Source organism: Pristis pectinata, chromosome 5 (assembly GCF_009764475.1).
Source record: "Pristis pectinata isolate sPriPec2 chromosome 5, sPriPec2.1.pri, whole genome shotgun sequence".
NCBI lineage: Eukaryota > Metazoa > Chordata > Chondrichthyes > Rhinopristiformes > Pristidae > Pristis > Pristis pectinata.
The window spans coordinates 41213655-41240905 of NC_067409.1; the positions used below are offsets into that span (position 1 = coordinate 41213655).

At 39.8% G+C, this 27251-nt stretch overlaps 2 protein-coding genes across 4 annotated transcripts in view; one reads left to right on the forward strand and one right to left on the reverse strand.

The window, feature by feature from the left end:
• The first annotated feature begins 3544 nt into the window (after window positions 1-3544).
• abitram (actin binding transcription modulator) lies at window positions 3545-19428 on the forward strand. 2 transcript variants are annotated; one of them, XM_052016352.1, is made up of 6 exons: window positions 3545-4023; window positions 9389-9440; window positions 13130-13259; window positions 16412-16488; window positions 17543-17612; window positions 17686-19428. In XM_052016352.1, exons 1-6 carry the CDS (start codon window positions 3633-3635, stop codon window positions 17860-17862), a joined length of 897 nt encoding a protein of 298 aa, XP_051872312.1. In that variant the 5' UTR covers window positions 3545-3632; the 3' UTR covers window positions 17863-19428. The 2 variants fall into 2 exon arrangements, with proteins under 2 accessions (XP_051872312.1, XP_051872313.1); XM_052016353.1 differs by having other exon boundaries at window positions 3778-3980; window positions 17686-19427.
• A 713-nt stretch (window positions 19429-20141) lies between these two features.
• Window positions 20142-27251, reverse strand: part of ctnnal1 (catenin (cadherin-associated protein), alpha-like 1) — a 297913-nt gene continuing 290803 nt past the window's right edge. Inside the window, exons 18-19 of one of the 2 annotated variants that reach the window (XM_052016792.1) lie at window positions 23369-23452; window positions 20142-21232 (exon numbers count right to left, since the gene is read on the reverse strand). In XM_052016792.1, the coding sequence (XP_051872752.1) occupies window positions 21068-21232; window positions 23369-23452 (249 nt within the window). In that variant the 3' untranslated portion in view covers window positions 20142-21067. The remainder of the gene's footprint in view (window positions 21233-23368; window positions 23453-27251) is intronic. The other variant, XM_052016794.1, reaches the window with a different exon arrangement.

A 27251-nucleotide genomic window follows, 5' to 3' on the forward strand; every position in this document is an offset into this window, starting at 1 on the left:
TTCAAAGGGAAACTAATGGGCATCGAGTCGTAGAGTTATACAGCACAGAAACAGGCCCTTCGGCCCAACTGGTCCATGCTGACTAAAATACCCCATCTAAGCTAATCCCATTTGTCAGCGTTTGGCCCATAACCTTCTGAAACATGTACCTGTCCAACTATCATTTAAAAGTTGTTATTGTACCTGCCTCAACTATTCCCTCTGGCAGCTGGTTCCAGGTAGAGACCATTCTTTGTGTGTAAAAAAAAAAGTTGCCCCTCAAATTCCTATTAAATCTTTCCCTTCTCACCTTAAACCTATGCCCTCTAGTTCTTGATTCCCCAATTCTGGGGGAAAAAGCTTGTGTATTCATTCTGTTTATGCCCCTCATGATTTTGTACACCTCTATAAGATCACCCCTCAGTGTCCTATGCTCTAAGGAATAAAGTCCTAGCCTGTCCGATCTCTCCCTATAACTCAGGCCCTCAAGTCCTGGTAGTATCCTCGTAATTTCTGCACTCTCTCCAGTTTAATAACATCTTTCCTATAGCAGGGTGACCAAAACTGAACACAATACTCCAATTGCTGCCTCACCAGCATCCTGCACAACCGCACTATGACCTCCCAACTTTCATACTCAGTGCCTTAACTTATAAAGGCCAGCATGCCAAAAGCCTTCTTCATCCTGTGACTCCACTTGCAGTGAACCATGTAGTTGTATTCCAAGGTCCATCTGTTCTACAACACTCCCCAGGGCCCTGCTGTTCACTGTGAAAGTCCTATCTGGATTTGACTTTCCAAAATGCAACACCTTACACTTATCCTATTTAAATTCCATTTGCCATTCCTCGGCCCACTTACTCAGCTGATCAAGATCCCCCCCATAATTTTTGATAACCTTCTTCATTGTCCACTATACCACCTATTTTGGTGTCATCTGCAAACTTACTAACCATGCCCTATACATTCTTATCCAAATAGTTGATAGAGATGACAAACAACAATGGGCCCGGCACTGACCCCTGAGGCACACCACTAGTCACAGGCCTCCAGTCCAAGTAACAACCTTCCACCATCACCCTCTGCTTTCTACCATCAAGCCAATTGTGCAATAATTTCTTTAGCCTCCCACAGTGTTCTTGGATATACCTGGTCAAGCCCTGGAGATTTATCTACCTTCACACCTTTTAAGACATCTAGCACCTCCTCTACTATAATTCATACTATCCCCAAAATCTCCCCATTTACTTTTCCTAGTTCCAAAGTCTTCATGTCTTTCTCCATGGTAAAAACTGAGGAGAAATAGTCGTTAAGGACCTTGCCCATCTCCTGCAGCTCCACACAAAGGTGTCCCCCTTTGGTCTTTGAGGGGTCCTATTCTCTCTAATTACTTTTTCTCTTAATATACATAAAATATCTTTGGATTTTCCTTAATCTTCTCCACCAAAGCTATCTCATCCCCCCTTTTTGCCCTCTTGATTTCCTTCTTGAGTATATTCCTGCATCCCTTATACTCTCCAGAGATTCACTTGATCCCGGCTGCCTGTACCTGACCCATGCCTCCTTTTTCCTGACCAGGGCATCAATATCCCTTGTCATTCAGGGTTCCCCACTCCTACCAGCCTTCACTCTAACAGGAACATGTAGCTCTCACTACCTCAACTTTAAAAGCCTTTTCCCACTTGCCTGTGGTCCCTTTGCCCACAAACAATATACTCCAATCAACCTTTGCAAGCTCCTGTCTCATACCGTCAAAATTCTCCTTGCCCCAATTTAGAACTTGAACCTGTGGACCAATTCTGTCCCTTTCCATAACTATTTTAAAATTAATAGAATTATGGTCATTGGTCCCAAAGTGCTCCCCCACTGTCCTCTCAGTCACCTGCCCTATTACCCAAGAGTAGGTCGAACTTTGCCCTCTCCCTAATAGGGCCCTCTATATATTGCCCAAGGAAACTTTCCTGAATGCATTTAACAAATTCCTCCCCATCCAAGCTCTTAACAGTATGGCAGTCCCAGTCAATGTTAGGAAAGTTAAAATCCCCTACTATAATGACCCTATTATTCTTACAACTCCGCACAATCTCCCTGCATATTTGTTCTTCTAATTCCTGTTGACTATTTGGAGGCCTTTAGTTCAATCCCAACAATGTGACCATTCCCTTCTTGTTTCTCAGCTCCACCCATGAAGCCCCACTGAATGATCCTTCAGTAATTTCATCTGTGACTACTGCTGTGATGTTCCCCTTAATCAAACTGCAACTCCCCTCCTCTCTTTCCTCCATTTCTATCCTGCCGAAAGCACCTGTACCCCGGAACATTAAGCTGCCGGTCCTGTCCCTCCCTTAGCCATGTTTCCATAATGGCTATAATATTCCAGTCCCACATAGCTATCCAAGCCCTAAGTTCATCCGCCTTACTGGTCAGACCTCTTGCATTGAAATGAATGCAATTTAATCCAATAGGCTTTCCTTGCTCTCTGCCATTCTCCTGCCTGTCATCTCTTTTCAATTTGCAGTCACTGACTTCTGCATTACTTTTCAGCCTCTCATTTGCCTCCCTAATGCTTGGGATCCCACCCCCATCCCCTCCGTCAATCTAGTTTAAACCTACCCTGGTAGCACTACCAAATCTGAAGGAGAGAAAAAGTTAAAGGGAAGGTTAATGGGACTGATGGGATTGCTCTGCAGGGAGTTGGCATGATGAGCTAAATCACACCTTGTGCTATAATTAAGTAAATAACAAGACAAAGTTCTAAGAGTTTGTGCAACTAAATCCTATACTTGACTATTCCAGTTTTAATAACACTCAGTGAGGATTAATATTGGCCAAGATATCAGGGGTGACCACCTTGTTCTTCTTTGAAATAATCTTGCATGCATCCAAATCTCTGTTGCCTTTATTATATTGATATTTATTTATTAGTCACATGTACATCGAAACACAGAGTGAAATGCATCTTGTGTAACTGAGAATGTGCTGGGGGCAGCCTACAAGTGTTGCCACTCTTCCAGTGCCAACATAGCATGCCCACAACTCCTAACCTGTACGTCTTTGGAATGTGGGAGGAAACTGGAGCATCCGGAGGAAACCCACGCAGACACAAGGAGAACGTACAAACTCCTTACAGACAGCAGAATTGATCCTGGGTCACTGGCTCTGTAATAACTTTACACTAACTCATAATGTCTTGTTCACTCAGTTCTCCTGTATTTGACCTACAATGGCCAACCCATGGTTTTAAAATCTCCATCATTTTCAATTCCCAATCTGACCTCGTCCCTCCAAATCCATAATTCCCCCCAATACCTAACACCCTCGTGGTTCTCCACGGAGCACAGATATCTTTAACCACAGGGCATGGGTTTAAGGAATGGGGCAGGAGATTTACAGAGAGTGTGAGCAAGTATTTTTTTCTTCTGAGGGTGGGTGAAACGTGGACCTCATTGCCCGAAAGGGTGGTGGGTTTAATTTAGACAAATAAGCAGAGGGGTGGAAGATTGGATTAGTACAGATAGATACAATATCTGTGGTTTTGATTTGATTTCCATTTAGGTAGCTGATGGCCAGTACAAACAGGATGGGCCAAAAGGCCTGATTCCGAGCGGTATGATTTGTAAATTATCCACGCAACTGCAAGTCGAAGCAGTGCGATGCGCCAATTGTGGGACCGAGGGCAATTGAGGCCTGATGCAGGGTCTCGACCCGGACCGCCGGCCCTTCCTTTCCCTGCACAGAGGGTGCTCGACCCGGACCGCCGGCCATTCCCACAGATGCTGCCGATGTTCCTCCAGCAGACTCCCTGCCGCTCGCATCTGGAGAGAGCGCGGAACCGCCGTACTTCCGGTGAATTGCTAAGAGACGGCCTGCGGCGCCCTCCTTCCGGCGGGTTACCGGGATACGGCCCCGGCATTTTCCCCTTTACTTCCGGCGGGAGATGGCGGAGACGCGGGCGCGTCCGTCCGTGGTGGATCGTTACTTCACCCGTTGGTACAAGACAGGTGGGCGGCGCCGCTCCGTGGTTACGGGCCGCTGGTTCTGGCGGTAGGAGAGTCACGGCAGTTTTACCGGACAGGCGAGATTAGGGAGAGGGGACGTCGGGGTGTTGGAGAGGGCGGTATGGGGAGGGGGTGGGCATGGGGATGGGAGGGGAAGGGAGGCGTTAGGGAGAGGGGCTGTTAGTCCTGTTCATTGCGGTATCTCCCTATAACTTTAAGGTTCATTACTAATAAGGCCGGCCATGTGTCTTTTTACAGAAAGTGGTAGGTGCCTGGAACGGGCTGTCATGGGAGGTGTTTTGTTTCAGAGGCATTTAAACAGACGCGAGAACCGGCAGGAAATAGAAAGGTACGGAACATGTGCAGGCAGATGGGGTCAGTTATAGTGGCACCGTGGTCGGCACTGATGCAGTGGGCTGAAGGGCCTGTTCCTGTGCTGTACTGTTCGATGTTCCTGTTCTTTTCTCGTGATCCCTTATTTGCCTCTCGTTTTCTTTATACTTTTTTTTCCTGAGCTTTCTATTATGAGCCTGGTTGTCACAACCTGCTACCAGTCATTTCCTTTAATTTACCCTACTCTCTATGTCAGCATACCTGTTCTGGCAATGCTGCTAAATTGAGCAGTAGAGGGAAGTGTCAATCATCTATTCACGTTATGAATGAGGGAGAAGTATTATCTATTGCAGTTCCTCAGGTAAGATTGGAGGGGTCCATGAGGCTTGGATAATATTGAGGTTAGGTATAGTTACAAATTTCACACAAAAACAATATATACAAGCTAGCTGCTGCAGTTGCAGGACAGCCAGCAATTGCCAGGAGTGGCTTGTGCTATCACCAGGCAATTACTGTAAAGAGGGAAGGAGTTTTATTTTACTGCATATGACCAAGTGAGATTCTTGTTCAAAAGCGTTGGGAGCTACTGGTCTACATTGTAACTTGTGGCAACCGGTTGATTCTTTTCTGCCTTATCTCTATTTAAGATACAGAGGCATTGTATGCAGTAGGAAATGTACTATTATTTTGTATGGCAAAACATTGGCAAAGTAGGGGTTTTGTATGATGATGCAGTGTACCTAGGCTGGGAATATAATGGATTTTTCCATATTTGCCTTTGTGCAGGCGGTGTGGACGTTATCTAAAAGTTAATACATTTGCTATATTGGATGCTGAACTGTTACTCAGGGTAAACAAGGATGTGGAGTCTATTGAGGTCAATGTGCAGAGTTTGACAGTAATAATGAAAATAATGAAGAATGAGATGTAGCAGAAGTTAAGACAATTGTTCCTGTCACCATTGTTCTTGTGATAATATTGTACACCCCTGTGTTTGGGCTCGCATTCAGAGAAAACCATCTATATCGCAACTTTCTATAATGCAAACCTTTGACAAAGATTGACAAAATTAGTTTTTTTTCCTCTTGCATTTTGTTTATTTAGTTACTTTTTATTCTCACAAATCCTGTAAGAGCCAACTTTTATTCTGTATCTCAGATTTTTTGGTAGTGATTTGCGAATTCATTAAGGGTGAATTTCCATTACCCAAACTGCCTTAACATGTGGCAACGCTGTAATGGAGCCCATCGCCTTTTGTGCAATCACACCTTCCTTCCAGCACAGGTAAAGGAACCAGTGGAGGTCTTACAGCAAAGATATTCACACACATTTGGTGGCATCAGGTGGAATTTCAACTTTCCAAGGATGATTTTCATTTGCTGGGCCATCAATGGCTTTGCTGAGTTCCTAGATTATTGTTAGGCTGTCATTTTCTGAGAACACTGGTAGGCTTTCTATGGTATTGACAGCTGCAAAAAAGACTCTGGAGACTTCTCTAAGGTGCAACTCTGAGTGATGTGCTTCCTGCTTTTTCTCTACGGTATAGGAAAGAGAATGTATAAGAAAAGATTATCTACCAACGTAAATGGGAATGAAAAAGTGTTCTAAAAGCATATAAGACTAGGAGGCGTGGGGCTCATAGAGGACAAAAATGAGAAAAAAGGTATGAACTTTGCCTCTGTCTCCACCAGGGAAGAGTGATTCCAAAGTAGTGGTGAGGAGGAGATTGCCAACACATACATTAGAAGTTGATAGCATAAAGGTATTAGAAAAGTTGGCTGAATTTAAAAGTATTCAAGTCATCGTGACCTGATGGGCTGCATCCTAGGGTTCTGAGAGAAATATGAGAGAAAATTGTGAGCACTGACCATAATCTTCTTGTGCTCTTTGGATCAGAGGACTGGAAAGTAACGAATGTTGCTTCCTAGTTCAAAAATGGGAATATGGGTGGGGTGATGTAGAGGTGTTTAAGATCATGAAGGGCATACATAGGATGAATGGACACAGTAGGTTTAAGGTTAGAGGGAAGAGGTTTAATAGGAACCTTGTGGGCAAATATTTTCACCCAGAAGGTGTTCTGTATATGGAATAAGCTGCCAGAGGAAGTAGTTGAGGCAGGTAGATTAACAGCATTTAAAAAACACTTGGACAGGTACATGGATAGGAAAGGTTTAGAGGGATATGAGCCGAATCAGGCAGATGGGACTAGCTTAGATGGGAGTCTTGGTTGGCATGGACCAGTTGGGCCAAAGGGCCTGTTTCCGTGCTTTTTGACTCTAAGTATACAGGCTGGTTAGTTTAATGCAGTGGTATGAAACCTGGTAATATTGATCTGGGACAGGGGTAGGGCAAATTAGCCACAGATTTGTCAGGGCCAATTGTATTTAAATAGGATTTTTTTGATGAGCTAATGGATAAAGTTGATGAGGGTAATGTAGTCAATGTGGTGTACATGGACTTGCAGAAGGCTTTTGATAAGATGCCCCATAACAGGCTGATCAGCAAAGTTGAAGCACATAATAGACACTTTGATAATCTGCATACAAAGTTGGCTAACTTATAGACAACAAGATTGTAGTGAATGGTTGTTTTTCAGACTGAAGGAAAGTAGCTATTGCTTTTATTTTAATCTAAGTTAATGTGTGAGACTTATGGATGCAAGCTTCAATTTTTAAACTTGCGGAAGACACAGAATTTGGCAGTATCGTGAACTCTGTGATTGATTGCAGCAAGGTGTAAAAGCCGGTAGAGTGGGCTAATGTATGGCAGATGAAGTTTAATGCAGAGAAGTGTGGTCTTCTCAGAAACAGACAGCATACCAATAATCTAGGAACATAAGTCATTGATGGCCTGGCAAATGAAAAACATCTGTGGAAGTATTTTAGGGGGAAGAATGAAGAGGAGCAATAAAGGATACTGTTCTAAAATGGTGCAAGAGCAGTGGGATCTGGGAGTATGTGTGAACAGATCATTGAAAAATGGTGGGGTAGGTTGAGAAAGTGAGCAAGAAGGCATGCACGATTCTGAGTTTCATTAATAATGCATAGAGTATAAAAACAGGGAAATTATGGTGAACATTTATAAAATACTGCCCCAGTCTCAACTGCAGTATTGTGTTCACTTCTGGTTGCCACATCATAAGGAGGATATGAAGGCATTAGGTTAAAAGATTTACAGAATGGTTACTGGGAGGAGGACTACAGGTACAAGAATTTCTTTGGAGAAGGCTGAGGGGAGATTTGATACCATCTACAAAATGATGAGCAGTCTAGATGAAGTCGATACTGGGACGCTGTTCCCATCAGTGTTGGAATCAAGGATTAGAGGTCATAGACATAAAAAGAGCTCAGAGTGAGGAGACTCTTTTTCAGGCAACCTGTGTGATTTGGAATCTGAAAAAAACCTGCCTGCACATATGGTGGACGCAGGTGTAAATGATGTATATGAATAACCCACAAATGAACTTAAATATGCAAGCACAAGAAGCTTATGACTAGAAATTTTTCTTGCATTAAATTTGAAATGTACATTTTTAATTGGGGGAAGTCATTAGTGCTTTAGAACAAATGAGGTTATTTTCATTTTGCTTGACATAAGTTTGGGCAAATACTTGTGTACATTAGAGTTCATAAATGAAAGTTATTTTCTGAGTGGTTGTAAATAATTAATTTGAAAAGTAGATCAGATAGTACATAATGACAAATAATCCAATAGGTAATCAAAGCAGTAGTGTTGATGAAGACTTCTGCAGGATCAAAGCCTAAGGACCATAATTATTGGCTTGTACTCAATTGAGCTAAACCTATTGTCAGTGATTGTAATCTCCATTAATAGTGGTGTGTTTTACAGACCTGTTCTCACAATTAGCCTGGTAGCATACAATTGACTTGCTTGCTGAAAGATGTATGGAAGCACAGAGTAGTAGTGGAATGGCATGCTATATAGTCGGATTCTCTTGGGCATTTATAGTTGTGTCTCCATCATTGTGATGTTTTATGATTACAGTATCTGAATTATTTGTGTATCAAATTTTTGAGTAGTGATATGGGAATTCTGTATAGGCAAATTTGTTACCTGAATGGCTGTAACATGGGTTGCCTATACAGTGATATCAGGTAAACTGTCACTTTCTGCACTGTTAAAGAGCTGCTTATTGAACATTGTGTATAGGGGGCATGTGACCCAGAAGGGCATTATATCCTCTCTTGCCATCCTGTCACTTAAGCTTTTCCCATTTGACCAATGAACAACTCGGATAGCAAAATATCTGGTGGTATTTATCTGCTCGAGGAGAAGAGCCATTCCTAAAAGTTTTCTTTGGATTGCATAGAATGGCAAACTTCAAAACTGCCCTGTGATCTTTTCCACCAGGAAGGACAAAGACAACAGGTGCATGTGTTACTGCATATACAATTTCCCTCCTGAAGTTGCACACTTGGAAGTGTATCAATCATTTTTTCGTCGCTGGGTCTGAACCCTGGAACTCCCCAACACCATTGTCAGAATGTCCTTGCCATAAGGTCTGCAGCAATTCAAGAAAGTGACCTGCATCCTGAAAAATTAATTTAAAAGAAATCTCAGCATGGAGATCTTTTAAGTATTGAGTAATTCAATTTTTCTTTTACTTCATAACTCACCCAAAAGTTACAAATCTCATTGGATGATAATCTGTACTGGAAAGTTTATTTTTGATATAGATTTTGATACAGATATTAGAATCCTCTTATCAGTTAGATCATCAACATGTCATTCAATTCTGCCAGTACAATAGAGAGAACTAATGTACTAAATATTATTACACATCTATAATATCTCTGTGGAAATGAAGGATAAAAGATTGTAACCTTTGAATGAAAAGTTGACTTTTTATAGAAAGAAACAAAAATATGGAGAGAAATAAAGTTACAGGGACCAGAAATAAGCAAGATTAGCTGGTAATTTACAAAGGAATGAAATATAGCGTTGTAATTTCAAGTATTTAAAGATTTTTGTTTTAAATGTCATCTGAAATTGTATTAATGGGTCATTATGAAAGTAGTATTTTTTTTTAAATAATTCTTGTTGATCTTTTCATCCAGATGTAAAAGGCAAGCCCTGTGAAGATCATTGCATATTACAGCATTCTAATAGGTAAGTGCATATGATATCTTATCTTTGATAGAAAATTATGAAATGCTTTACGCTGTGCAATAATAATGTCCTCAATAAAGCAACTTTGAAAGCAGTGATGACACTATTACATCAATTCCTTCAAAATATGCCATCTGAATGTTTGCACTTTTTAAAGTTGTTTCTTGTAATGTTGCAATCTTTAGAGAATACGAAAGCTGAGTTGAACAGCAGCAAGATGTGATGCCAAATTGCTTGATGGAAATGCCATAACATTGCCAGTTGGGTAAAATCATTTTCAATATGACAGCAATGTTTACCATGAGTAAGCAGGAATGGAGGGATGTAGACCATGTGAAGGCAGATGGGATTAGTTTTGATTGGCATAATGGTTGGCACAGACATTGTGGGCCAAAGGGCCTGCTCCTGTGCTGTACAGCTTTATGTTCTTTAGCGTTTGCTGTCAAACCCTCTAGATATGTGCTGTATGGTTATTGGTCAGAGTCAAAGCTACTAAGTTTTGATTTCTTTCAACGTTCATATCCAATGATATGTATGTGAACTGATATCACTAAAAACTAGACCTTTTGGCCAGCTGCCCCCAGCTGTACCATTCTTTTCTCTAGCCCACTGGATCAGGAACCTGAAGACCCACATTCAATGTTTCAGGAACAGCTTCTTACCCTCCGCCATCAGATTTCTGAACGGTCCATGAACACTACCTCGTTATTCCTCTTTTGCACTATTTATTTATTTTGTAATTTATAGTAATTTTTATATCTTTGTCTTGCACTGCACTGCAGCCACAAAACAACAAGTTTCACAACATATGTCAGTGATAATAAACCTGATTCTGATTCAATCATCATTTCAGATTCCAATTACACAGAATGCCAGAAAAAGTATCTCCTCATACTGAGCTCTCTTCATGTTCATGACCTCTAGTCCTTGATTCCTATACTGATGGGAACAGTCTTCCAATATCCACTCCATCTAGACTGTTCACCATTTTATTGACAGTATCAATCCACCCCTCAGCCTTCTCCAAAGAAAGCAGTCCCAGCCTCTCTATTCTTGCAACTGTAGTCCTCCTCCCAGTAACCATTCTGTAAATCTTTTACCCTAATGCCTTCATATCCTCCTTATGGTGTGGCAACCAGAAATGAACACAATACTCCAGTTGAGGCTGGAATAGAGTTTTATAAATGTTCACCATAACTTTCTTACTTTTATACTCTATACATTATTAATGAAACTCAGAATTGTGTATGCCTTAAGCACTTTCTCAACCTGCTCTGCCATTTTTGAATGATCCCATGACCTTGGCCTCAGATTTGCATTCTTCACCAGTATATTTCCTGTCTCTCTGTATCCTGTTTCTAAGGTCATCTTGTCCATGAAACCTCCCACTTCTTACACACACTTTTTTGTACTGAATTACTAACCACTGATCTCCTTTTGCTGACTATCTAGCTGCCTTTGCTAGATTCCATGCAAATTGATGTTATTTGTGGCTCTCGAGTACTGTTTCTCTATAAGTCTGCCCTAGTCACACCCTTTCAAAAAAAAACAATTCAGCTTCTCCACCCTGGCAAACTGCTGCCCCATTTTCAATCACCTTTTCCTTTCCAGAGTATGAATGTTTTATAGTTTCCCAAAATTGTAACTATTTTGCTAGGAACTCCTTTATTTGAGTACCTTTAGGTCAGGCTTTCACCTCTTCCACCATTCTAGAATGGATATTATTAAGGCCACTCAAGGCATGTAATTGTGACATGGGTGATCTATCCTTTTTTGTAGTCTTTATTGTAGTTACTCAATCACTTGGCTCCAGCACCCCTCCATTGTTGTTCAGCTGACTGGGATCACATTCTGGGTCCTCTCTATTTCAAATGAAAAGGCAAGGATCATCTGCAATAGTTATCTTCCCACAACCACACCTGTTACCTCATATTTTTCATCTACATATAGTGACCCCTTTGCTGCAACAATTGAAAATTTACACATGTACACATGATATCTAAATGCCTCCTTTCTTGTTTTAAAATTGTCAAACTGCTCTTCGACAAACAGTATTGGATAAGCAGAACTTTCCTACAAATAAATATTGGGAAAACTTGTCTTCAGTCCCTACTAAAAGTTCTATTCCCAAGTTATAAACTCTGGTGATTGCTTTAAACTGAAAATGATTGTTTACAGCTTTCTCTGAGATGAGCTTTGGGCCACATGCCTGCATTATTACCATCATTGCCACTTTCCACCTCCATAACACTTAAGGTCGAATTTGAAGGCAAAATACAGGGTTAATGGCAGGATTCTTAGCAGTGTGGAGGAACAGAGGGATCTTGGGGTCCAAGTCCGTAGATGCCTCAAAGTTGCCCTGCAAATTGATAGGGTTGTTAAGAAGGCGTGTTGGTCTTTGTTAGTCGGGGGATTGAGTTCGAGAGCTGAGAGGTAATGTTGCAGCTCTATAAAATTCTGGTTAGACCACTTAGAATATTGTATTCAATTCCGGTTGCCTCCCTATAGGAGCAAGGTGGAAGCTTTAGAAAGGGTGCAGAGAAGATTTACGAGGATGCTACCTAGATTGGAGAGCATGTTTTATGCGAATAGGTTGAGTGAGCTATGGCTTTTCTCTTTGGAGCAAAGGAAGATGAGAGGTGACCTGATAGAGGTTTACAAGATGATAAGAGGTGCAGATCGAGTGAACAGCCAGAGATTTCATACTAGGGTGGAAATGGCTAACATGAGGGGACATAATTTTAAGGTGATTGGAGGAAACTACAGGGGGGATTATCAGAGTTAAGTTTTTTTTTACACAGAGTGGTGGGTGTGTGCAACGTGCTGCCAGGGGTGCTGGTAGAGGCAGATATAGTAAGGAGATTTAAGAGACTCTTGGATAGGCACATGGATGACTGAGAAATGGAAGGGTATGTGGGAGGCAATGGGTAGATTGATTTTAGAGTAGGTTAAGAGGTCGGCGCAACATCGTGGGCTGAAGGGCCTGGACTGTGCTGTAATGTTCTATTAACTCCACTGCTAGTTTGGGTCACCTGTTGCTGAAATCCTCACCCATGGTGTTGTCACCCACACACTTGACTATTCCAAAGCAACTCTTTTGTAAAGTTGAGGTCATCCATAACTCCCTTCTATGTCCATACTTGTAGCAAGTTCCATTCACTCATCACCCCTGCTTTTGCTAATGCACATTGGTGCCTATCTGTTCTTGTATGTTTTTGTATTGCTTGTTGGCTCCACCCTTTCCTATCTGTCATTTCTACCCATTTCTAGACCTGAAATATTTGTATTCCTAAAATTCTGGCCACTTATTCATCTCTGAATGTAATTGTTCCACTATTTTCATACATGCATGAAGCTGCTAACAATCTAAGGTTTGGGATTCCCTCCATAAACCTCTCCACTTCTCTCTCTTCTTGAATGTGTTTCTGATAACCCAACTGTTAGACCAAGCCTTTGATAATGTCCCATTATACTTCAGTGTCAATTATTTTGTTAAAGTTACTGTGACATCCCAGAAAGTTTGTTCTAGCTGCAAAATTGAGGTTGTAAACAGTTGAAAGTGGAGTATTGGGGAAGGGAAGAGATGCACTATTGAAATGACACCAAGTGGGATAAATGTTGATAAGTAAAGCTCATTTTGAATTCTTTCTGTAAGATTCAGATGAAAGTTTTGTTTTCAATTGCAACAGGTTATGTGTTATCACTGTGGCGGAATCTCACCCTGTGTTACAGAGTGCAAAAAAAATAAAAAGTATTAGCTACCAAATCAGTGCCAACTGCAGTCGATTACAAAACAAGGTCTCAGGAAAATCTAAACGGGTGAGTTATATGTGCTTTTTATTTGAATCCCCTCTTTGCTTTTTTAAAAAAAATATGAAGAATGTAACATATTGTCACACTGTGTAATTTTCACAATGAATTTTTGTAGATGAAATATTTATTATTTTGCAACCACCTTTTCAGAAAAAAAATCACCTTTATTGTTCACTTCTGATACAAACAGTGACTTCAGTGTAACAAAGGAAGAGACTGCTTTGTAATGTTTCAACGCTTGTAAGATTGTCTAAATTTAGGAAGTCTAAAACATTGCCCTTTGAGAAATCGGAGGAAAAATAATTTTTATTTACAGAAAGCATTACACTGTAACTTAGAACAGTCTCTGGATGTTGTACATCACTTGTATCTCTTCAATGTTTTAGTGTAAATTTTTTTGCATTTGATATATATATGAAAATTCACACTTGCCTTGAAACTAATTCTAATATTTGTACTCTTTTTCTTGTGTAAAATAGCTAAATAAGTGATAGTTTCATTGGCTTTTAAGCAATCCATAATTCCATTCTGAAGCATATCCATTCTCCAAAATTTAGCTTGGCCCAATTTTTCCAGGCTAATTATTTTATATTTGCTTATGATTCATTTCAGTGGAATATTTCATCAAAAGTTTATTGATAGATTTGATCCTCCTGAATGCAGCTTTTGATGCTCACTTATACCACCAACCTTAGTGACACTTTCGGTCTTCAAAATCGTCCTTTCATTACCTTTTGATGTGTATGTGTGTTTTACTCTCAGGAATGTCCAATAAAGTGCTGTACTTTAGGTCATTTAGTTTATACCATCTATTTCTGAGCATTAATCAGAATTTAAACGTAATTGGAATAGGAATGTAAATACTGTTGCTATTAGAACAGTTCAGAAGTTGAATATCCTGCTGCAAGTGGCTCACTTTGAGTTCCTACATAATTTTCACCTTCGAAAAGTCAGGAGCATCACGAACTAATTTCCATTTACACGAATCAATGGAGTTCCAACAGCGTGCATGGCAAAGCAGCTCATCTGAATGTCATTGGTGTCACATGGTGGCTCCATAAGGATTGCAACAGTGTGAGAAAGTGGCTCTCCATATCTTGAAGTTGAGAATAAACAATAAATGCAGTCCTTCCCAGTGACACCCACACAGTGTGTATATATACGTAGGAAAGAATTGCTACAAGTGTACAGGTTGTTGGTGAGACCAGACCTGTTGTACCTACACTTTTGGTCCTCTTATTTAAAGAGGGTGGAGGGTGATGGTGGGTGGTTATACTTGCATTGGAGGCAGTTTAAAGAACTTTCACCATGTTGATTGCTGAGAGGAAGAGCTTGCCTTATGAGAAATGATTGAGCAGGTTAAACCTATGTTCACTCGAGTTGGAAAAACATTGAAATATAAGTTTCTATGGGAGGCTTTACAAGGTAGATGTGGAGAGGATGTTTTTGTTCATGGGTAAATCTAGAATTGGGATCATAATCTCAGAATAAGAGGGTCACCCATTTAGGACAGATGAAGGGGCATTTCATTGAGAGCTGTAAATCTTTGAAATTCTCTATCCTGGATAAGTTGCTGAATACATTTAGGGAAAGATGGTCAGATTCTTGGACTGTAGCTGAGTTTTAGGGTTACGTGGAATAGGATGAAAGTCAAGTTGAGGCCAAGATCAGGTCAGGTCAGACATTATTGCATGGCAAAGCAGGTTTGAGGACTCCTACCTCTTGTTCTTGCAACCCATAAAGGAATGTGAAAAATAGGATATTTGTTATTGGTTTTGGCTTTTGTATTTTTATAGCATCTAACGGTATCATATTGTACTTCACAATAGCATTATCAAACAAAACATCACCAAGCTACATAAAGAGATACGATTAAAAGCTTGGTTAAAGGAGGAGGAGGATTAGAGAGGGAATTCCATGGTTTAGAGTTTCCTCCATTGCCAGAGGTAGAAGGGTTAAATACAGAAATGGAGCACTGTAGATGTCTCAGAGGTCTGTTTGGCTGTAAGATCTCAGCTTTGGATTGAAGTATCCAAAATTAATTTTAGCAATTACCAACTGCTCAAATTTTGCTCCTTGTTATCTGTTTCTCATAGAATCATAGATATAGCATAGAAACAGAGCCCTTTGGCCAACTAAGTCTGCACCAACCATTTACACTGATACTACATTCATCCCATTAATTATTTTCCCCACAGTCTCATTAGCTCCCCCGGATTCTACTACTCACCTACACACCAGGGGCAATTTACAGTTGCTAATTAACCTATCAACCTATATGACTTTGGGATGTGGGAGGAAACTAGAGCACATGGAGGAAAACCTTGCAGTCACAGGAAGAATGTGCAGACTCCACACAGACAGCAACTGCAGTCAGAACTGAATCTGGGTCCCCAGTGCTGTGAGACAGCAGTTCCACTAGCTGCGCCAATATGCTGCCCACAGTTTCTAACTGTTGGCTTTGCCTGTTTGAATTTGATATGGCTCAGTTTTGAATATATTTGTTTCTGTTGCTAGTCTATTGTTTGTGGATGGGGAATTACTTGTTGCAAAAAAAACCTGTATCTTCGGTTTAGTCATAGCATTCCAGCTTTTAAATTGGGAGGTTAGGGTTAAATACTCCAATTGATTTGAGTGTAGTTTCACTTCTTTCCAATACTGAGGAAGTGTCATAATAGTGGAGATGCCATATTTTTCAGATTGGACATTAATCCAAGAGACCCCACGCCCCAAAAATCTGCCCCCTCCAGTGGATAGAAAAATCCATAGAGCTATTTTTATAGAAAACAGGAGAGACCAATATTTATCCCTTAAACAACAAGAATAAAAAAAATTGATCTAGTTTATTCATTTATTATTTGTGGGACTTTATGCAAATTAGATACAAGGTTTCCTTGCACAATGACAAACTCGTTGGGTGTGACTTATCCTGGATTAAAAGGTATTCTATAGCTACAAGATATTTCATCAGTCTGTATTCTGGTAAGTAACTATGTTTTCAGACACTTGTTTAGATACCCTTATGATAGTATTGACATCATATTTTAAGCCATTGTTAAGACAATTTTATCAGTTGAAGAGAATAGATAGAAATTTTTAAAGTTGATTGCATTCACCAAGAAAGAAATCTGCTAACTATTTGTACACTTAACTTTCAGGGTGGACAATTCCTGACAGAACTTGCCCCATTGTGCAGGATAATGTGTGAAAATGGTGAGGAGTTCACAATATACAGGTAAGGTCTTTTTGAAGATTTATGATTACAATATCTAATGAATTTGAGTTGAGGTCACAAAGCGGGATTATACTTTTTGGAAGTAATTGCCAATAATGTATTTTTGTCACCCTTCATTCTTAATTAGCTTCTATTCAGAAATCCCAAGTAGGAAAGGCAGTCAAGTGCCATAGAGTCACAGAGCAATACAGCATGGATACAGGCCATTAAGCCCAAAGAATCCATGCCAACCACTGTGCCGATCCAGCTAGCCCCAATTTCCTGTGTTTGGCCCATATCCCTCAAGGCCCCTCCCCTCCATGTACCTATCCAAGTGCTTCTTACATATTATTGTACCTGCCTCAACCACTTCCTATAGCAGCTTGTTCCATATACTCACCACCCTCTGCATGGAAAAAGTTGCCCCTCAGGTTCCTTCTAAATCTTTCCCCTCTCAGCCTAAATCTATGATCCTAGTTTTGGACTCCCCTACCCTGAGGAAAAGACTGTTACCATCCACCTTATCTATGCTTCTCATAATTTTAAACATTTCTGTAAGGTTGGTCCTCATTCTCCTATGTTTCAAGGAATAAAGACCTAGCCAGGCCAACCTCTCCCTATAACTCAGGCCCTCTAGTCCTGGCAATATTCTCAAATCTTTTCTGCACTCCTTCCAGTTTAACCATGTCTTTCCTGTAACAGGGTGACCAAAACTATACATAGTACTCCAAGTGTGGCCTCACCAACTTGTACAAATGCAACATGATGTCCCTACGCCTTTACTCAGTGCCCTGACTGATGAAGGCCAGCATGCTAAATGCCTTTTTCACCACCCTGGCTACCTGTGATGCTGCTTTCAACAAACTACGCACTTGTACTCCTAGGTCCTTCTGTCCCATTACACTCCCTAGTACCCTACCATTCATAGTACAAATCCTATGTTGGTTTGACTTTCCAAAATGCATCACCAGAATTAGCATGGCTGAGTTCTCTTAGTGCTTCTTAATCATGGAGCTATGACAGGAGCTGTACAAATAAACTGTTCCACAGTTAACAAAGTATCTTCTTATTATAGTTGTATCAGAGGACGATTGTTGGAAGTAAATGAAAATATCCTCCAGCAGCCCAGCCTTCTACAAGAAAAGGTACAACAAAAATGTGCAAATTTATATTGTTTTATTTTATTTAATGTAACACTCTTTCATTCCTTACCATTAGCCCTCCACAGAAGGATATATTGCTGTTGTGTTACCCAAGTTTGAAGAAAGCAAAAGCATAACCCAAGATTTAATTAGCCAGGAGATGTATGAAGACATTATTTCAAAGAGAGATGGTTCGGCAGCAGAACAGTTAAATACTGAGCTCAGTGATCCTGTATCCCTCAACATAGGTTGAAGAACTAAAGGTATATAAGTACTTTCTGCATCTGAGATAATGACTTTGAAATGTTCTTGAAGCTTATTGTTTCTAAGCAGATGATAATTTGTTCCCACTGTGTCACAGTATGAGTGTGCCCTTTGTAGAAAAATTGATTTATTTTATATAATGCAGTTACCACTGATTTAGGTTATCTTGTGTATTTAAACTTGCTCTGCGGCAGCTCCCATTGATTCTAAATACATAAATTTCATTCCACTTCATGTATAGTATGAATCGGTACTTATTTTCCCAATATTTAAATGGGGGAAAAACTAACAGTTATGCATAATAGATTTATTATTGAGGCCAGTGTACAAAGACTTTCCTATTACAAAGGATGATGCATGGTAAAAATTTGCTATTCAACCATTTGGAAATCGAGATGGTTCAGCACCTGGCGCACCAAGTCATGTTTACAATTTCAACACACATGTTCCTGCACATGTCAGGGCCCAGGTTCCTGTGTTCTCTTGAAACGTACTGGGTTCACTGAAATGGTACTGTGTAACAGTGAATTAAATGTATTGAAGTATAAACAAAATAACATTAGGTGGTGTGGAAAATCTGCTTGTAAGGCACCACTATAGTCCTGGATTAACAGAGCTTTGCTGTAGTACAATTTAAAGTACAGTGTATGTTTCACCTTTGAGTCCAGTTGAGCTGCTCAAGATTTAATGATACAGCTTGGCCAATTGTGCTCATTTTCTTAACAGACCAGACAGCAACCTATTTTGAATGTTGCAAAATAATCAATAAGCATGGATCAATTGTGCATCATGATCCTTATTACTTTGGGGCTATTCAATTTGGTATTCTAAGAGTGATGTGCCTTTGGCTCCAATTTTTTTTGTATAAAGTGAAGTCTTGAATATGTGAAAATAACCATGAATTGTAAACCCAGCTGGTTCACTAATGAACTTTGAGAGAAGAAAAGCTGAGCCAATATCACAAACTGATAGAAACAGAAATAAAGTTACCTGAAGTTGTAGAATTGAAGATTGAATACAAAAGCCTGTAATGTGCCCAGATAGAAGATGAGGTGGTGTTCCTTAAGCAAGCATGGGGCTTCATTGTAACAGTGCAGGATTTTGTTACTAGGATAAAATCTAAATATTTACCCAGATTAGATTAGCTACTTGCCTCTGTTCATGAGAGTGTGTTTTATTCTAATCAGATTTTTATATTTTGTGTTCATAACACAGTAATGCAATTTGGTGAAATGTAATGGGCCAACATCTTCATTTATCAGAGCATCTGGGCAATCAGGAAATTCTGAAACAATATAATTATAAAATTCATATTAAATGCTCTGATTTTAGTGTTGGAATGATAAAAGAACTTATCCTGATCTACATCAAGTCCAAAAAATAGGGATTGGTGGTTGGTCACAATTGTTCTTTACTTAATGTGAAACTAATGCTTTAGGGTGTGATAAGCACATTCACCATATGATCAAATTACTCAGCACTGAGAAATAAGTAACGTTTTTGAAAATGTAAAGTGGAATATGATTAATAAAAGCTGGCAAGAATTTCATGAAAGGCTTGGCATTACTTTGTCAAACACCCGGATTCAAATCCAGCCGCTGTCTGTAAGGAGTTTGTATGTTCTCCCCGTGTCTGCATGGGTTTCCTCCCACATTGCAAAAATGTACAGGTTAGGAAGTTGTGGGCATGCTATGTTGGTGCCGGAAGCATGGTGACACTTGTGGGCTGCCCCCAGGACACTCTACGCAGAAGATGTATTTCACTGTGTTTTTCAATATACATGTAACTAATAAGGATATCTTAAATGCATTTTTATGATGACTATCCCAGGTATCTAACTGTAGCTTAAATTGTATAGAGTAACCATTTTTTTTCCTTGCATCCTTAAAAGATTTTGTAGCTGAAGTAACTCCAGATTTTAAAAATAGAAAACAATTACCAGCTCATTGCAGCATCTGTGGAGTGAGAAGAAGTTATAGTACAAGTTACAACAGGTATGGAAGATCAAAAATGGCAACTTTTCATGGAAGCTGCCTTACTATGATTGCAGTAAAATTGGAGCAATTGTGACATCCTGAAAATATCAGTAGTGTAAGACCATCAAAAAGTGCAATTAATAGTTCAAGGTTGAGATATAAATAATACAAGTATCACAAAATGAAGCATAGGGCTTATTAGTAGTCATGTAATAAGTAAATAATTTTTAATCAATTTGTATCACCAACATGACACACCTGTATGTGAAGTTCATTAAACAATACACAAAGTAATGATGATTAACGAATTAGAATTTTATTTTAAAAAATATAATTTTTCATGTTAATTGTCAGAGAAATGTAAAAAAACTGCCTTTACAGGTAATACAAATCCAGTCCAAGTACTTTACTAAATATTTCCAGCAATCCATACATCAACATTCTAACCCCACTGCACTGCAGTATCCACATCACTAGAAAAAGTGAAATTAGGTACAGAGTTCATGTGGGAAGAGGAGATTTGAGGGAAAGAACGTTAAGGTTATTTGTTTAAAATGTGATCTGCTTGATGTACAAATTAATTTTAGCTTATCAAACATTATCAAGAATTTTAAATTTTAGGGGGGATCAAATGAGATCTGAAACCAAGAAAACTTGAGCAATCAGATTATGTTTTGAGGAAGAACACTGGATCTTCCAGAAAATTCACACCTAGCAGCAGCAGCAGAAAGGATAGTGGTGATAACCTGTTTTATTTCAATGTACCCAAATGAAACTATGCTGCAATAACCTGCCTGCGAATATAATAAGTTGGTTTAATTACCTTACACAGCAGTAACATTATGCTGTTGTATCCAGTTTTGTTCTTGCACATTTGTGACCCTAGCAGCATCAAAGGATTAATCACATCAGTAAGACATTCACAAAAGAGATTTAGACATTAGCAGGCTAAGGTAAAACAAAAATCCAGCATTAATGCATTTCAGAGAAGATACCTAACCAAATTATCTATTCTCTTAGTATTACTTCAGGTACTACAGAGTTGGGGAAAAAAAGTTTGTTGTAGATCTTAAACATTCAAATCCATGTTAGGGACATTGCTGCTATTTACATCACATTAAATGCAATAGACATTGATTACTGTGTACTAGGAACTGACACTTTACAGTACATCTGACAATGTATTTAAGTGTTGCAACTACTCTAGAACTTCCCCCTTTATTTGCTCTCTAAGAATGTCAAATTTGCCATGTGCCTTTCCAGAGATTTCACACCAAATGTATCTGTGTTCTTTCCCTCTAAGCTCTCGCCATTTGCAACCGTCTGCAGTTGGTTACCTCTCCAGCCATGGGGTGAGCCCATAAATGTCTGATCTACTTTACACTGTAAAAGATAAATCATATTAGGACCATAAATACAGAACATTTCACAGAATGTGTAACATACAAAGGAGATTTTTCCTATGGCAAGTAAGTTCCAGCTGAATTTTCAAAATTATCATTTATCTGGGTTACATATTTTAATATATATCTTCATCACATTATTTATCCAGTAAAGGTATAATGTACTGCACCTACAGTGAGTGAACACGGTTTTCCTTTTTTCATACTAATTGGACCAAGACCACTCATGATGTTCTCCAACTGTCCTGGCAAATGTTCCTTATTCAATCAACAGTTGTGCATAAGCATACCACCCACTTTCTCATCCAAATCGTTAATATAAATGACAAACAACAGTGGACCCAGCACCATTCCCTGTGGCCCACCACCCTCAGTCTCCTACAACATCAATTGGTTAGCTCATCCTGGATCCCATGTGATGTAACTTCCCGGAGCAGCCTACCATATGGTACCTTCTCAAAGGCCTTGCTGAAGTCCATGTAGACAACATCCACTGCACTGCCCTCCTCTATCTTCTTAGTCACCTCTTCAATAAAAACTGAATCAAATTCATGAGACACTATTTCCCACACACAAAGCCATGCTGACTATCCCTAATCAGTCTTTGTCTTTCCAAATGCATGTAGATCCCGTCTCTCAGAATCCCCTCCAATAACTTACCCACCACTAACATTAGGCTCAGCGGTCTGTAGTTCCAAGCTTTTCCTTGCAATCTTTCTTAAATAAAGGCATAACATTAGCCACTCTCCAGTCTTCCAGCACCTCACCCTTAGCTATCTATGCTACAAACACCTTCATTTGGGGTCCCGCAATATTTTCCCTAGCTTCATACAATGTCCAAGTATACACTTGATCAGGTCCCAGTGATTTATCTACTTTTATGCATTTTAAAATCTCCAGCATCTTTCCTTCTGTAATGCGGACTCTCTTCAAGATATCACTGTTAACCTCCCTGAGTTGCTTAGCATCCGTGTCTTTCTCTATGGTAAATACAGGGGAGAAATATTCATTGACTTCACCCATCTCCTGTGGCATCACAAATAGACGACATCGTTGATCCTTAAGGGGCCCTATTCTCTCCGTAGTTACTCTTTAGACCTTAATATATTTGTAGAACCTCTCTGCATTCTCCTTTATCTGCCAGAGCTATCTCATCCCCTTTTTGCCCTCCCGATTTCCCTCAAGTATACTCCTACACCCCCCCCCCCCCAAAGTCCCCAATGGATTCACTTGATCCCAGCTACCTATATATGACACATGCCTCCTTTTTCTTGTCATCCAGGGTTCCCTACACCTGCCAGCCTTGCCCTTCACTCTAACAGGAACATGATGGCCCCGAACTCTCGCTTCTAGAAGCTTCCCACTTGTCAGACGTTCCTTTACTGCAAACAGCCTCCCCCAATGAACTTTTGAAAATTGGTCTTACTCAGTTTAGGACTTTAACTTGTGGACCATCCTATCCTTTTCCATAACTATTTTAAAACTAATAGAATTATGATCACTGGTCCCAAAGTGGTCCCTCACTAACACTTCTGTCACTTGCCCTGCCTTACTTCCCAAGAGGAGGTCGAGATTTTCTCCTTCTCTATTTACATATTGATCGAGAAATTTTTCCTGAACACACTTTACAAATTCATCCCCATTCAAGCCCTTAACACAGTGGCAGTTCCAGTTCCAGGTTAATTTGTTAACAGTGTACCATTGTGGATCTAATCACTAGATGCATCCAGGTTTTGAAAGTATTTCATGGCTTCTCCTTTTGCCTGATGGATGTTAACAAAACTGCCAGCAGATTTCTATATTGCACAACTTTTTAATAACGTGGCCACAATGCAGGAGGTGGATCTGATCATCCAGTGACCGAGATGGCTGGTATTTTCTCCAAGAGTAGTCTAGCATTGGATTCTACTAGTGAGACTGGACTTGCCAAGCTATTTAGAAGTTATTTGATTTTATGTTGATTTGAATTTGATTTTATGTTGAATTGCTCCAATAAGCCTTGTTCTCCCAATGAATTACTTTTATTTTCAGTTTATAGACCAATTGATTTGGGTGTTTTTGTGTGAAATGATTAATTTCAGTATTCACTACAAGACACGAGTTTGGATATTCTTACCTTTTTTAACAGTTTGTAACAAAGAGACAGAACCTTCATCAATACAGTCATGATGTTTGTAGTTTCCTGAATGGAAGTGTCAACCTAGAAACAGAGAAGAATACAAGAATAATTCTACACTATTGCAGTTTCTGTAATCAGTTTGGTAACAGTTAAGCCAAAAAGTGAATTACTCTCTTTTTCATTGCATGGCTGTCACATCCAAATGTACTTAGGAGGAATACTACTAATTTTAGTCAATCTTTGCCTTAATATACAGATTTAAAGCTTCCTTTAAAATTTCACATGTATATGTTATACCTTCAATAAAGAAAATCAAGAAGTAATTTAAGCAATTAAGATCAGGAAAAATATTATCAGTTCACAGATCTACAAAATTTGTTCCTGAGTGCTATGTGCAAGGTTTCATTAAACTTAGCATTTTGGTAAACTTCAAATTATTTAATCTATATTGCATATGCAGTGTAAGCTAAATTCATAATAGATAATACTTATGATCACTAATTATTCCATTAAAATGAACATGGATTTAAAAAAATGTTAGCTTAAGGACAAGTTTAGAGTCAGGATAAATGTTTGATTTTTAAGCTGGAGGACAGTAGACAGTTTCACAAGGGTCTGAGCTAGGACCATTGCTTTTCCAATAACGACTTGGTTATGGGTGTGCAGTGTAAAATTTCAAAACTTGTAGATGACACTACACTGAAATGTGTGTTAAACAGAGAAGTATAGTAATTGAATGTGAAGGAACATAGGCTGCAAGTAATGGAAATTGGATTGATTGACATAGAGTAAGAGATTAATGGGTTTTCTATACTGCAAGGATGCTATGAACATTCTTAGGGCATATGTTATATCAGGGTTAAGATTCACAACCATCTTAAATATCTAGTACAGGTCCTCCCCAGGCTACAAAGGACCTTTGGGAGAATGGCGGGATGGACTTGCTAGCTGCTGCAGGGCTGTAGGCATCTTCTGCTGTGTGGGAACTCTGTGGAAATGTTATTGCATCTTACAGAGAAATCTGAATGGTTGAGTTCAACACCCCGATTTAACTGCATGTTGCCTTTGGTTAGCCAATGTTTTTATTTAAATATATTGCCGGGTGGCCGCATTTCTGACTTGCAAAGTGTTTGAGTAATGAACAGATTTTTGCAATGCAATTTACTACTAATTATAAATGTTCAGATTTACATTGATTACTGTACATCACAGACACAAATCTAACAAGAGTTGATGTTATCAGAATGCAGTTACTTGCCCATGCTACGCTGAATGCACCTTTTAAACCCTTGATCTCTACTACCAAGAAGGTCAAGGGTAGCAGGCGCATGGGAAAACCACCACCACCCTAAGGGCATCTTGGGATGGCTAATCACTGCTGACCACCCCCGGATCCTAAAGATGAATGTATAAAAGACACAGTGCTAGTGGCTTCTCTCAAAAGTTTGCTTTCAGATTTCAGAATTTTAATCTAAGGTGAAGGACATTGCAACTGGAGCAGTCTGTGAAGGATGGGGTGTGGGGGCGGGTTGGGGTTAGGGCGGGGAGACTATGAAATTCTATAGCAAGTAGTAGTATTAGATGACTTAGTGACTCAATTCCCAGGCAGCTATGGGAGGCAAGGAGGAGATTGCTGGTGCCCTGATGGAACTATTGAAATCTTTGCTACCACAGGCAAGGTGACACCCTTATTAAAGAAGGGCAGTAGGGATAAGCCACAGAGTCTAATGGCAATGGAAAGGAAGCTATTAAAAAAATTCTAAAAGACAGGATTAAATCTGTAGTCAGAAAGGCAAGGATTAATCAAACATAACCTGGTTTTGTTAAGGGGAGATCCTGTCTGACCAATTTGATTGACTTTTTCAAAGAGGTAACAAAGTGTATTGATGAAGACAACACTGTTGATGTAGTCTATATGGACTTCAGTAAGGCCTGTGACAAGGTCCCTCATGGGACACTGCTCCAAAAAAAAATGAGAGCACATGTGATTCAAGGCAAATTGGATGCAACATTGGCTTGGTAATACGTTATAAAAAGGCAATGATGGAGGGTTGTTTTTGTAATTGAAAGCCTGTAACCAGTAGTGTACCATAGGGACTGGTGCTGGGAATCTTGCTGTTATATATTAACAATTTGGATGTGAATGTAGGAGTAATCATTAGCGAGTTCACAGATGACATGAAAACTGGTGCAACAATCTGCTGGAGGAATTCAGTGGATCGAGCAGCATCTGTTGGGGGGGGGGGGGGGGAGGGAGGAATTGATGATGTTTCAGGTCAAGACCCTGCATTAGGACTGAAAGTGGAGAAGGAAGATAGCCAGCAGAAAGAGGGTGGGGGAAGGATGAGACAGGAGCCAGTAAGTGATTGGTGGACCAAGAAGGGGTGAAGGATGACACAAAAATTAGTAATGTTGTCAACAGCCAGGAAGGTAATCTTAGGTTACAGAACAATATCAATCAGTTGATATGATGGCAAAGCAATGGCAGATGGAATTTAGTTTCTAATCAGTATGAAGTATTGCATTTTGGGAGAGCTAACAAGGCTGGGACATGCATAATGAATGGTAGGCCCCGAAGGAGTACGAGGATCAGAGGAAGCTTAGTGTGCAAGTCAAAGGATCCCTGAAGGAGGCATATGGGATGCTTGCCTTCATTCACCAGGGCACAAAATTTAAGAGCATGGTGATTGTGGTACAACTTTATAGAACATAGGTTAGTTAGGCCAGGCCATAGCTGGAGTACTGACACCTGGAATGTTGTTCAAGTTGCCAATGTAATAGGAAGGGCATGATTGCATTGGAGATGGTGCAGAGTAAATTCACCGGATGTTGCCTGGGATGGAGTGTTTCAGTAATGAGGAGATTCTCACCAGGCTGGATTTATTTTCCTTTTGAGAAGAGGGGTCTGAGGAAGAAGCAGGTACAGATATACAAGAGTATAAAAGGGCATAAATGGAATAGATAGCGAGAAACTTTTCCACATAATGGTGTCTAAGACTGGAGGGCATAGCTTTAGGGCAAGGGCGAAAGAGGTTGAGGAGATCCAAGGAAGAACTTATTTTGCCCTTGGAACCTGAAACAGACTGTCAACACATACAAGTACCACCACTACAAACACTTGAATTGCCAAAGACATAAAAGGCTACAGAGCAAGTGCTAGCAAATAGGATTAATAATAGATGGGTACATAATGGGCCAAAGAGACTGTTTCTATTCATCTTGGATCTTATGATTGTATATCCTGACTGTCAGTGCATCCTGAATGGTTGACAAAGTTCAGAAGGCAATAAATGACGCAGGCTTGGCAATAATCAGCTGGCTTTCTTTCCAGACATAAGGATGTAACAGCAACTTGGTCAAAGGATGAGGTTGTAAAGGAATACATTAAGAGATCAAAGAGAGGCAAATGGAAGGAAATTCCATAACTTAGGTCCTGGGGTGCTGGAGGCACAACCGTGGAGTAATTAAAATGCACAAGAGGCTAGGCGTGGAAAAATCCAGATACCTCAGTGGGATGCAAGACTGAGAGAGATAGGGACACGCCTAAGCAAGGGTTTACAACAAGAATGAGAAATTTAAAATAAAGGTGTTGCTCAACTGGACATTAGTGTAGATTAGCAAACAAGGGGATGATGATAGTGAGCAGACTTAGTTGGGGTTTGGATGCAGTCCAAATGTCTTAGTCTGTGGTACCTGCAGAGGACAGAGTATTGCTTTACAGTGAAGGTAAAGACCAGACAACCCATATAAATGTAAAGTATCTGAAATGTATAACAACACAGGAGGATATTGGATCCATACCAGTTCCCAGGAGGGTAGTCCCATTGATTCCTTCTCTCACATGTCTATTAACTCCCCTTTGAATTTTTTTTATTGCCAT